General features: G+C 44.0%; 2 protein-coding genes across 6 annotated transcripts in view; both read left to right on the top strand.

Moving 5' to 3' along the window:
* LOC123364306 overlaps positions 1-10,667 on the top strand; it is a 30,401-nt gene extending 19,734 nt beyond the window's left edge. For 2 of the 5 annotated variants that reach the window (XM_045006318.1, XM_045006317.1), the window contains 4 exons: positions 4,225-4,309; positions 5,560-5,699; positions 6,768-6,848; positions 7,731-7,853. In XM_045006318.1, the coding sequence (XP_044862253.1) occupies positions 4,225-4,309; positions 5,560-5,699; positions 6,768-6,848; positions 7,731-7,811 (387 nt within the window). In that variant the 3' untranslated portion in view covers positions 7,812-7,853. Of the gene's footprint in view, positions 1-4,224; positions 4,310-5,559; positions 5,700-6,767; positions 6,849-7,730; positions 7,857-10,351 lie in introns of those variants that run through there. The other 3 variants (XM_045006321.1, XM_045006319.1, XM_045006320.1) reach the window with 3 other exon arrangements.
* SCIN (scinderin) overlaps positions 5,662-13,180 on the top strand; it is a 117,245-nt gene continuing 109,726 nt past the window's right edge. Inside the window, exons 1-2 of the mRNA XM_045006315.1 lie at positions 5,662-5,699; positions 6,768-6,848. Of these exons, the coding sequence (XP_044862250.1) occupies positions 6,836-6,848 (13 nt within the window). The 5' untranslated portion in view covers positions 5,662-5,699; positions 6,768-6,835. The remainder of the gene's footprint in view (positions 5,700-6,767; positions 6,849-13,180) is intronic.

Genomic DNA, 13,180 nt, shown 5'->3' with positions numbered 1-13,180 from the left:
TGCAAAGCGACGACAGCTAGGAGTGTGGAAAAAATCAACCAGGAAAAATAGAAGATTTCTAAGGTGAAAAACAGCAACTTCCCCTCCTCTCTCCAAAACAAATTTTTAAACCTTTGTTATAATTAACAAAGAAACCAAAAAAAGCAGCATTTGTTTTCTTTGATAGGTCCCATTTATCAGGAAAACAATAAATAACTTTTCTCCAGTTTCTTTCAGTCACAGCTATAACCCCGGGCCAAATTCCTTTGCCAAATTGCTTTCACAGGAATTTATCTTCCCTATTCTTTGTGTTTACTCAGATTAACTGAAAGCTGATTCTCAGGCCCATGTCTACTCGGAGTATTTAAGTAATACTGGTCTCCTAGGGTGGACACAAATATATCGGCAAAGCTACAGTTTGTACCAGCATGCTGAAAGCACCGCCCATGAGTGAAACAAGCTAGACTGGTGAAAACACAGCTTTGCCAGTATAGCTGCATCTACAATAGGGGGCTTTGACAGTCACGGAGCGCCCCTGATCAACACAGTTGTGCTGGCAGAAGATTGTAGTGTAGACCTGGCTTCAGTCCCTTCTTGTTGGCAAAGGAACATTGTCTAACTGAATGCTGTCTCAATGGAAATCCCCTTGTGCTTCAACACCTTCATTCTACAGGAATCCTAGTGAAAAACTGATTTCCACTAAAATCCACAAATCCAAACTTTTCTCCTTCAACTAAATAGTTCAGAGAGGGAGGCTTTTTCCTCACACCTCTGCCTCCCAGGCAAAACTCTACCACTGACAGAAAGAAACCATATGCACCTAGCCACTCTGATTCCAACCTTGCACTGAGAGTCAGCTCATGCTAAGAGGTAAGTATCCTCAGCACCCATTGGCTTCAGGATCAGGCCCAAGGGTTGGTCCCCCACTCTAACAGGCCGAGGAATGCAGAACTAAGCATCTAAGGGTCTGTTTCAGTGCTTAATTTGTGCCAGTAAGCTTGCCAGGGCTGAGCCCCAGCACCTCTAGCGCTTGGCAGTTCATAGCCCCAGCACCTCTGGGCTTGCTGCATCTGTTACGAATGTAAAAACAATTGCTTGAGCCCCAGCACCTCTTTCATTACAAGGTAAGAACTGGTATGTTCACACAGCGGATGTGGGGAGTGGTGATTCCTAGCTCAGGTAGACATACACATGCTAATTCTACTCAAGTTAGTGGGTTCAAAATTATAGTGTGGCCGTGGCGGCATGGGCAGTGGCTCAGGCTAGCCACCCGAGTCTGTGCCCAGGGGTTTGGAGGGAACTGTACTCAGGCAGCCACTGCCTGTGTTGTCATGGCCATGCTGCTATTTTTAGTGCACTAACGGGAGCAGAGCTAGTGCATGTCTGTGTATCCATGCTGGGAATCGCTCTCCCAGCTGCTGAGTAGACATACTCCAATTGGCTAAACTTTATCATACCACCACAGTTGTCGCCCATTGGCAAACAAACTGCACAAGTCTAGTAAGCTCTAGAATATTTTTCTGGATGTGATGCAAGTTTGAGAGATACAAAGGGCTAGTCTGCCTAGGAAATTTTACAGGCACAATTATACCGACATAATTATACCAGTAAAAATCTCCATGAAGACAAGCCCTTACAATCTCAGTCCCAGGTGCTCCCCTGTGTCAGGACTGCTTTGTGCATTGCCATCAGGGCAAAGCTGCCTTTTAAGCCATGGCAGAATCAGACCAGCATAAACTGGTGAAGAGCTGTTTTAGTGGTTTAAAGCCACATTTGCACCCTGTTCTGCTGCGTTTTCCTAGGATCAGGATCAGGATGGTTAGGCCTTGTCCATTGATGTATCTGCACGAGTTTGGTAATGAGGTAAGCAACATTAGTGCAAGTCACTTTTTTACACCAGTGCAGTGCATCTAGGTTAAAAATGTGCAGGGGTGTAGTTATATTGGCCCCCAAACCTCCAGTGTTGACAGGTTCTGAGACAAAAGAACAAGGTACAAAATTCAGAGGTGAGGTAAATGTTGATGCAGATTATATTATAGTAAGTGGATGTAAATGGCTTTAATTTGGTGGGTTTTTTACACACTAAAAGCCCAGTTACCCTCTCTTACATGGTGTAACTCCCATTGAAATCAGTGGGAGTTGCACCCTGTAACTGAAGGCAGAATTGGGCCTCATAGGATTGGAAGCAGGTGCTGCTAATAGAGTTTAAGGTCATACTCCTATTAGTAGCTTTTCCTGCTGTCCTCCATTCTGACCCACTGATGTGTATATTACACTACATTCCATCAGTTCATAGTTTCACATCTGCTTTCATCAAATTACCAGCCTATTGTTTACACTGCCATTTAGGTGACCTCTGAATTTGGCCCTGGGACTATTTCTGCTGCACAAGCCCTCACCATTTCAGTTTTCACATGTCCAGTTAACTAAGGCATAATGTCCTCATAACTTACACAGATCATTAACCCAGATGCCACTAAACCTTGTGGTTACCAATTTTCTTCCAAAATACTGGATTACTCACTGCCTAGACACGGGTATGTTTATATCCGTTACAGCTTGTGGAGGTCTGAGAAACTTGTGAATTTGGTTTGTGTTTCTACCTAAGGCCCTGGCATACACTACAAAGTTAGGTTGATATAAGTCACCCTGTATCAACCTACTTGTGCACTCAAATTTGTCTCCAGCCGACATAAATATCCCATTACAGTGATGCTGTAAAATCATCTCCCCAAATGGCATAGAGACATGGTCAACCTACTGAAGTCAATGCAGTGCCAGGATACAAACTGTGGGACAGGTCTACCCTAACAGTCCTTCAGCAGCTGTCCCACAATGCTCCATTCCCTGTGACAGTGATTACTCTGACCATAATTATAAACTCCACTGCCCAGGGGTCACTGAGACAAGAAGCTATCCTCTCCGCACCCCCTTAAAGCCCTGTGTGTGTTTTTTTAAATGTCTTTTCCTGATTGCTCACCTTCGCAAGCACACTTAGGAACTCATTCTTGTTGTGTGCAACTGTCCAGTCAACCATGCCAGCAATCCAACTGGAAGCAGCAGGCTTCAACAAGGAAGTGTTCTTCTTCTTCCTAGTATTGCTTTCCACAGATCTCCAAAATTAAGTGAAAGAGCTTACCCTAATGAAAGTCTCTTTTCCCTGCAGACTTCTAAGTCCACTTTATTAGGGCCAAATCTTGTCCTATGCACATGAGGACTCTGTTTGGAGAAAGGTTATTAATTCAGACAAAAGCTGCTACCTTCATGCCCTCTTGTTGCAAATTCCAGGACATTTTGTTTGTTTATTTTAAATCTGATCTATTTGGAACCCAGAGTCTTTTTTTTTTTTTTTTTACTAAATACATCCTTTCGAATAAAGCATCTCTTTGAAGCTCCTTGGCTGCTTTGTTCGAGCATTGTTTCTAGCACGTCTTAGTTCTCCTGCAACAGGATTCTCTTAAACATGCTAACTGGAATCCAGATTACAGCAGCGTGGGAAACAGTTTCCCATTCTTTGAAAATTTTTGACATTTCCAATAATTTTCCCAATCTCCACTGAGACAAAACTGAGATGCCATGATCAGAAACCCCATTTTGGACCTGAGAAAGTTGCGTTGAAATTAAGACATTTCTGCAAAAAGTTTTGGGTTTCAATGAACCAGCGTTCTTTGGTTGATAAAGACCATTTTGTTTGAAAAATCCCTGACCAGCTCTAGTACAAGATGTCTATTCATGATGCTCCTTAAGTCAACTAAATGGGGTTGATGGAGGATGGTCCTAAGTACTCCCTCTGTACAGAGAACTCAACATATTGACTCCAAGACATCCTCATCCTTAGCTGTTTTAGGACCTGGACTCCCTTCTGTGGAAAAATGCTGCACTGCTATTATTAATTATACTGTGGTAGTGTTTAGGAGCCCCACTCATGGACCAGGATCCCATTGTGCTAGATGCTGTATGAACAGAATATAAAGATGGTTCCTACCTCAGAGAGCTTATCTCTGGGCAAATAAGCTAATGACCAGATGTTTAGCTGGTGTAGTGCCATTGGCACTATACCGATTTAGCCAGCTGGAGATCTAACCCTAAATCTTTTGTTTTATGAATTGAAAAGCCATTAAAGCTATTTTTGATGTACTGGTATATCTTGCCCTTTGTCTAATTTCAGCACATAAGGGCTTCTCTGACTCTTGGTTTTAGTATGATGACACGTCTGACATTGCAATGTTCCCTTGTCTTGTGCAGTATGAAACTAATATACCAGACTTTGTGACAAGTTACCCCAGAGACCCTTTCAATTTAAAGTTCAAATCTCAGCATTTAAATGCAGGTAAGTCTTTGCTGATATGCAAACTCATTGTACTGTAGAAGTTAGCTATTGATGTGGTAACTTCAGAGGATAGGAATAAGGCTGTGAGGTAAATGACCTTAGGGGAGGTTAAGTAGCCTCAAATGAAGCATAAGGCACTGAATGCCAATATGTCTGGACAATTAGTATACAAATTAAAGTTTATTCCCCTAATTAACATATGGGACCTGTGGCACAGACCTGACTCATGCACATCATCTCATTGTCTCAGAATACCTCATGAGGGCAGGGTCGAGTCCTCATCCTAGATCACTGGATTCTGGCAGTGGGAGTAGCATTCATATATGAAAGTAACAGCGGATGGATAAATTGCTTCTAGACATAGATTTACTGTAGATAGCAGTTCCTAAGTCAGCTAAATTTCACTGTTAGAGCTAGATTGTGCCTGACCCATGTGAAAGTGTATGGCAGGGGGAGAGGGCACAAGAGATCTTTGAGTCACTTGCATGGCCTGCATAATGGACAGGCACAACTGCAGTCTCTGCCCTTAGGGGAGCACAGGGTCTGATTGTTCTCTTCCACCCTGCAGGGGCATCCACAATCCTAGAGTGCAGTGAGGAAGCAGGGCCAGGCCTCTCTGCTCCTCAATACCAGCCCTCTGAATTAGGCCTGCTCAGAAGGGGTGCAAGCTGACTCCCTGGAGACGGATAGCTGCAGGTGTGCTTGCCTGCATGTGGGGAAGTTCAGGGAGGAATTCTTCAGGGGCACTGCAGCTCCACACGCTCTTAATGCAGGGCCATAATTACATGGCACAGCTGAGGCTTAGAATTTGAGATCTGTGGATTTGAACTCAATGTATGTGCTCTTCCTTATGCAAACTCTGCCCAGAGTTATCTTGTGCTATCTTATATTAAGCAGATGGAACATGGGAAGAGTGCTCTTACTGTAATTGCACAGCTTTCAAGTCATATGTTTCTTGTCAACAATTACACAATAGTTATGGCCACCATACATATATACCCTGTACAGTAAAACATTAATATCATCAAACATTTACAGCAGTGGGATGGGCAGGGCGTTCACAAGGGTTTTGCATTTACACATTTCACATACTCCTCTTTCTGGGACGCTCTCCCAAACTTCCATCTGCTTACAACTCCCCAAACCCCGATGATCCTAAAGCTCCTGGCGATAGTGATGTAAGATATAACTCCAGAGCACAGACTGCCTGTTTTATAACTGCTAGCATGTTGTTTACTTAACTTCTTCAGTTCATGCACTTCAGCCATTGAAAGACAAGCAAAAGGACACCAAGGGGAGATTCATTACGTACAAGCCTCATGAATGCAAATGGGAATCCAGGCTAATTCTGCCAAAGAATGCTTGGCCACCGAAGTCTGCTTCATTTACGGTTAGTTGAACCTTGAGCCAAGCTCCCTGTCTCTCTGTTGTACTCCAGTGGGCTTCAGATCAGGCCCTTAGGGACATTGTAGGTACACCTCTACCTCGATATAATGAGACCTGATATAACACGGTAAAGCAGTGCTCAGGGGGGCGGGGCTGCACACTCCGGTGGATCAAAGCAAGTTCGATATAACATGGTTTCACCTATAATGCGGTAAGATTTTTTTGGCTCCCGAGGACAGTGTTATATCAAGGTAGAGGTGTAGTTTTGATGCAGCTAATGAGGGCACCAGGCTGCTGGAGAGTTTAGGAGACTCAGTAGATAGATTGTCGGGTTCTCCCCTGTCCCTGGATGTAGTTTGTACCTGGTGTGGGGGTTAGGTGTGGGACTCCCACTGATCATGGTGGAAGTTGGGAGGATAATTATCTTGGGGTTGCTTTGAAAATTAAGCCCTTAATGTTAAATTATACAACACAGCACATGGCAATAGCACATACCCTTATATCTTCAAACTGTCAGGGGACCATGTGGAAGGAAGTTCATTACTGGGGTCTGGGGGTGTGTGTCATATTCTCTGTGCAAGACATTGACTATTTCTGAAGGTGTGGGGGAGGGAATGATATTGGGAAAGCTTAGAAACATAAACCAAGCACTTAAAGCTAAAATGTCTCTAAACGTAAAAGGATCTCTGCTCCCAGTGCATGCACTCAACTCCCATTAATGTTAATGGAGAATGTATTGAACACGGATATTGTTTGGGTAGCAGATGCCCCAAGTTATGAAGTTGTCCTCTTGTGTAATGATGAGAGACATTAGATCATCTGTACCAAATCTATTTGCAGCAATAGTTTTGCTATTTAAAAGTAATACTTGTAATATTTGCACAAGCAAATAAGGTGATTGCACATACAAATGTGCCTGAATAGACATTTGGATGCCCTATTCCCTGATTCAGATGTGTAAGCATGTCTGAGATTCTGGTTCTTTAACCCTCCCATCAAAGACCATAGGAGCATTCTCATGCCCTGTGTATCATTTAATTGCTCTAATTAATCCTTATTATTCTATTCCTAGAGACACAGAAGGCGACGTGGTGTCCACACAGCATTCCTAGATCGTGTGAATGAAAAGCTACGTACAATATGGCAGGAGGAAGTAGGTGGTGATGTTGTATTGTTCCCTATGGAGCAAACCCAGTGTCTCCTTAGGGCCACATGATGGTTGCTTGTGCAGGGGGTAGCCAGGTTACAATTATTTGTTCCTCATGAACTCCAGGAGGCAGGGAGTGCTGGTGCTGCCAGAAGCACTCCATACCACAGCAGGGGGCATGGCTGGGTAGAGTGAAGGAAGGTTAAACACAACAAATCCAACCCCCTCCTGGAGGATGGAGTGGAGAGAGCTGCAGACATCCTCAGGTGTTCACTTAGAATGTGGGATGTGCTCAGACCTGGACTGATACCAATAGTTATGATCTCACCCCTCTGCACACTGGCAGAGAAAGGGAACAACAAGGGCCACTGATGACTGTGCTCTGTAAAATGCCTGGGAGAATTCGAAGTGCCGTGGGAGATATTATGCCTGCTGCTGTCCTATACAGGCATGATGTCTCCATCCATTAACATGCAGGCAGTGCACCTCCTCCCTTCTTGCAGTGGTTCTCAGATCCATAACGGTGTGGTTAAAAAGCAGAGCTGGGTGACCTGCTGATTAAAGCAGGAGATGTATAATGAGTCACTCGTTTTCAGATGCAGAGTCACCTTCTGCCAAATTGCATTCTTCTATTTCTAGCCAGAATATGATTCAGAAAAGCTGCTCTCGGAGACTAGAACACTGCTGACATTAACTTTGCTTACATACGTGCATTCCAAACTGACAATGGGAATCAAATCCAAAACCAAGGACATCTTTTATATCCTAAAACACCGCCAAGCACTTCTTTAAATAGAGGGCACCTTTCTAGGGAAAGTTTAGTATTTTTATCTGATGCTGGTTTTGTGATTAACTCAATTAAAATTCTTTTTTTACTCTGTATTTCAGGTGGAAATTCACCCCAGTATTGAGGGCCTGCAAAGCCCACATCCCATTGTGCCCTTAACGTGGGTCTTGCATACTTTATAAAGCCTTATCCTATCCTGCTGGATAGAAGTGAATTTCACTCTGGTGTACTAGCCTCCCCATATTAGCTCTTGCAATCTTCTAAAACCAGAGCCACCCTAACCAGGGCCGGCTCCAGACCCCAGCGTGCCAAGCGCATGCTTGGGGTGACGTGCCGCGGGAGGGCGGCAGGCGGATCCGGTGGACCTCCCTCAGGCATGCCTGCGGAGGGTCCGCTGGTCCTGTGGCTTCGGTGGAGCATCCGCAGGCGTGCCTGCAGGAGGTCCACCGGAGCCGCGGGACCAGTGGACCCTCCGCAGGCACGTCTGTAGGAGGTCCACCGGAACCGCGGGACCGGCGACTGCCAAAGCGCCCCCCGCGGCGTGCCGCCCTGCTTGAGGCGGCGCAATTCCTAGAGCCGCCTCTGACCCTAACCTAGTGCTGTGGTGAATAAAGTGTCAGAAAGGCTGGTGGGAACTATCCTGCTAATGCTGTTCACTGCAGTCTCAGTGCTTCAGTGATTCTCTGAAGTGCCAAAATGGCAGCCCTGGGAGTTGTGCTTAGCTCCACGTACATTTTTGTCCTGATCAGTTAGGGCAGCAATGCAGCACTTAAAAAATCTGTCTCCTGAGATATTTCTCCTAGCACGCCTCTCCTGCTGTGTTCCATCTGTGGACTTTTTAGGAGTCTCCTCCAAGTTGTTTCAAGTCATCTCTGTCCAAATGGTCGGCCCCCTGGGAGGAACAGAACATTCCAACAAATACTTTGAATCTTTGAATGCAGCGCTTCGGTATTCCCACATAGCTGTGATCATTAACATTTCAAAAGCAAATTTTTGATCTTTCAGCAGGTGCAATCATGGAATCATAGCAATGTTGGACTGGAAGGGACCTCAGTAGGTCATCTAGTCCAGTCCCCTGCACTGAAGTTGGACTAAGTATTATCTAGAACATCCCTGACGAGGTGTCTGGTTAACCTGCCCTGAAAAACCTCCAATCACGTGGATTCCACAACCTCCTTACATAATTAGTTCCAGTGCTTAATTACACTGACAGCAGGGGTGGCTCTAGCCATTTTGCCGCCCAAAGCACGGTGGCACGCCGCAGGGGGCGCTCTGCCGGTCGCCGGTCCCGCGGCTCTGGTGGACCTCCCACAGGTACGCCTGCGGGAGGTCCACCAAAGCCGCCTGCTGCCCTCCCGGTGACCGGCAGAGAGCCCCCCGCGGCATGCCGCCCCAAGCACGCGCTTGGCGTGCTGGGGCCTGGAGCCGCCCCTGACTGACAGGAAGTTTTTTCCTAATGTCTAACCTACATCTCTCTTGCTGCAATTTAAGCCCGTTATTTCTTGCCCTGTCCTCAGTGCATAGGGAGAACAATTTATTAACCTCTTTATAACAGGCTTTTATGTACTTGAAACATGCCCCATCTCAGTTTTCTCCTCTCCAGATTAAACAAAGCCATTTTTTTCACTTTTTCCTCATTGGTCATGTTTTCTAGACCTTTAATCATTTTTGTTGCTCTCCTCTGAATTTTCTCCAATTTCTCCACATCTTTCCCAAAGCGTGGTGCCCAGAACTGGACACAGTTGAGGCCTGGTCAATGCTGAATAGAGTTGAAGAATTATTTCTTGTGCCTTGATTACTACACTCCTGCTAAAACAGCCCAGAATGATGTTTGCTTTCTTTGCAACAATGTTACATTGTTGACTCATACTTAGTTTTGTGATGCACTACAAAACTCAAATACTTTTCTGCAGTACTCCTTCCTAAGCAGTCATTTCTCACTTTTTATTTGTGCATTTGATTATTCCTTCCTACATGCAGTACTTTGCATTTTCCTTATTGAATTTCATCCAAGTTATAGCAAACCAGTTTCTCCAGTTTGTCAAGCTCATTTTGAATTCTAATCCTACCTTCCAAAGCACTCGCAACCCCTCCCAGCTTGGTATAATCCACAAACTTTATAAGTGTACTCTCCATGCCATTATCCAAATCATTTTTGAAGATATTGAGTAGAACCAGATCCATGAAGATTCCTGCAGGACCCAACTCAATATGCACTTCCAGTTTGAACCAGTGATAATTACTCTCCGGGTATGGTTTTCCAAGCAGTTGTGCACCCACCTCATAGTAGGTTCATATAGACTATATTTCCCTAATATGCTTATGATAAGATCATGTTAGACAGTATCAAAAGCCTGCCTAAAGTTGAGATATATCACATCTACTCTTTTCTCCCATCCTCCACAAGGTCTGTTACCCTGTCAAAGAAGGCTATTAGGTTGGTTTGACATAATATGCTCTTGACAAATCCATGTTGACTGTTACTTATCTTAATATTTTCTAGGTGCTTACAAATTGATTATCTATTGCTTCATATTTGTGCCTAAGGTACCAAAGTCAAGCTGACTGGTCTATGATTCTCAGGTTGTCCTTATTTTCCTTTTTATAGTTCAGTCCTTTGTAAATATTCTGTTCTTTGCTTTCAATTTCATGGGGTCTATTACAAACCCAATGCAGCCTTATATTGTATATTGCACTAAAGGAGACTGTCTTAATTTCACAGGCATGCCAGCCCAAATAGCAGGAAGAGGGAAAAGCAATGCAGCTGAAGTTTTCTAGCAGGATCCAAGTCATTGCACCAAGTCCAGCCTTATGAAATGCATAAACCTCAGCAAATCCTGTGAAAGATACTAGTGGTGCTTCGCTGCATTTCTTGTATGTCCTGTTGTGTCAGATGTCAAATTTCTGAGAACTCCAACCTGGAAAAACTACCTAGGGCTAGATCCTGAGCTGTTGTAAATCAGCATAGATAGCTCCATTGACTGAGGAGCTCAAACATCTTTAGCACAATGCCGCAGGCATAACTTTAAATTTATACCAGTATAAAATGGAAACCCTAAATCTACTACAGTTTTGCTAAGCTTTGTGTCGTCTTATCTTTATAACTGACCATGGCAACTCTCTCCCTTATGGAGTTTTTATTCCTGAAGGAATGAAGTGGTTGATACTATGACTTTCTCATCCCTAAGAATGTCTTTTTATTTTGCTTTCTCCTTCCTGCTCCTCAGTCTCTTCCCCTTCTCATTAACCCACATTCCCCTCATATTTACTTCCAACACTTTCCCAACACATCCACTCCCTCTTCTCTCTATCTAGGCGCCTCCTTTTTTATTTTCTCTCCAAGTTACTCTCCTTTTTCTCCAACATTTTATATGAAGGAAGGGAAGAGTGAAAGGGGATGAAGCAAGGGAGCACCACATTGCTCTTGTTCTCCTCTTAATGGCACTCAGTAGATTCACAGTCTGCAGCAGGGGTAGGCAACCTATGGCACGGGTGCCGAAGGCGGCACGTGAGCTGATTTTCAGTGGCACTCACAGTGCCTGGGTCCTGGCCACTGGTCCGGGGGGGCTCTGCATTTTAAATGAAGCGTCTTAAACATTTTAAAAACCTTATTTACTAAAGTCATAAGTAATCTGTGTAGTATGATACACATCAATGGTGATTTAGTATGAGAAAACTGCATGCAGGATTGAATTGCACTTTCAGGCTGATGACAATGCACGTGCTGCTTTGGAAAGACGGAGACTCCAATTTAACTCTCACCAGTGATACTCCCCTGTGCAATGATCTCACAGCTCTGCATGTACCGCTTTCTCATTAAGTGTCTCTCCAATACTTCCCAGAGGCAGAAGTGTGTATTAAATGACCTTTTACATATTAAACACCAACATCTGCCTTCATGTAATACCAGGCAGGGAGCAAATTCATTATATCTCCAGACCCTTGTCTGGTTTGAAATGTAGAGTTCACTGTGTAACTTTCAAGGGCTGAATCTCGACCCAGAATGAACCATATTCCAGGCATGTTTGTGATTTTTCTTCTTCTCTGTGTGCTGAATAGGAACAATGCCATTCCTCCTCATCCTTTTTTTTTTTTTTTTTTAACTTGCTTTGTACAGTTCTTAGCACTACAAGGCCTTGGTAAAAACTGAGTCAGGACATCCGGATTTGACCTCATGCTTTTATATACAATACTAGAACCTAGCACTCATATACCACTTAGCAAATGTGATCTGAGCCTTCTCAAACCCTGTGAACTAAGGAAATAATACATAGTATTTGTGGTGTGCCTAGCATTCCTCCAGCACTATAATCAAGAATCATTTACAGATGGGGAAACAGGCACAGAGACATTAAATGACTTGTCACGGCCACAGAAAAAATCCATTTCACATCTTAGATTAGAAAGTTCTCAGCTGTCAGGATTGTGCTCAGTTCATTAAACCATAAGAACATAAGAATGGCCAAACTGAGTAAGACAAATGGTCCTTCTAACCCAGTATCTTGTCTTCCGACAGTGGCCAATGCCTGGTGCTTCAGAGGGAATGAACAGAATAGGTAAACATCAAGTGATCCATTTCCTGTCTCCCATTCCCAGCTTCTGGCAAACCATAGTACTCTTTCTTAAAATATACCTTTTAACAGATCCCCTAAGAAATAAGGCTGAGATTTTGAGCCTATCTCCATTGCACTCCTTTGGAAAAATCCAGCTCAAATCCTTTTCTTGCTTTGATGGAATTATTACAGTATGTGAAGGAGTGAGTGGAAGAACCTGTTTCTATTAAGAACTCACTGGAAAAAAAATATAGAACTCACAAAACTTTCTGGGTTTTTTTCCCCCCAGCATTCCAACACCAGCACTGCTGTGCAATAACTGTGAGCTTGATGTGCACTCTGGATGTTCACAGGCCAGTAAACACACCAAACCTCCCACCTAGTATCCAAATTTTCATATCAACGTGACCAGAATTAATGGTTTTAGAAATTGAGCAGGCATTACCATGGCCAGGTGTCCAGCCATGAACACATTTAACTCTGCAGGACTCATCCAGTACACTCCAGTCATTTGATCTGGGGATGTGAGATTGGTATGGTACAACATACGACCCAAACACTGGTGCTAATTGGAAAGAGCCGTCCACAATTACAATTGGCAAAGTGCGGATAGAAGAATGTGCTGCACTCTACTGTTCAGCAGAATGAGAAAAAAGCATGATTTTTATAAGGTTTTCACTACTGCTTTATGATACAGGAAAACCACTCACATACACAAAGAACTGTGTCTGCTGTTAGGGTTTGTCTCCACTTACCGGGGGGTTGACATGCGGTGATCGATCCACCATGGGTCGATTTAATGGATCTTAGACTAAATTGACTGTCGATCACTCTCCTGTTGCATTGACTGAGGGCAGGGTTACACTATGGGGCTAAGTCAACCTAAGTTACGCAACTCTCCTATTGACTTACCTTATGCTTCTCATTCCGATGGAGTACTGGAGTCGATGGGAGAGTGATCAGCGGTTGATTTAGTGGGTATTCACTAGACCTGCTAA

The sequence above is a fragment of the Mauremys mutica genome, chromosome 2 (genome assembly GCF_020497125.1).
Source record: "Mauremys mutica isolate MM-2020 ecotype Southern chromosome 2, ASM2049712v1, whole genome shotgun sequence".
Classification (NCBI taxonomy): domain Eukaryota; kingdom Metazoa; phylum Chordata; order Testudines; family Geoemydidae; genus Mauremys; species Mauremys mutica.
The sequence above is the reverse complement of the archived record's forward strand: the minus strand, read 5'-3'. Positions and strand labels throughout refer to the sequence as shown.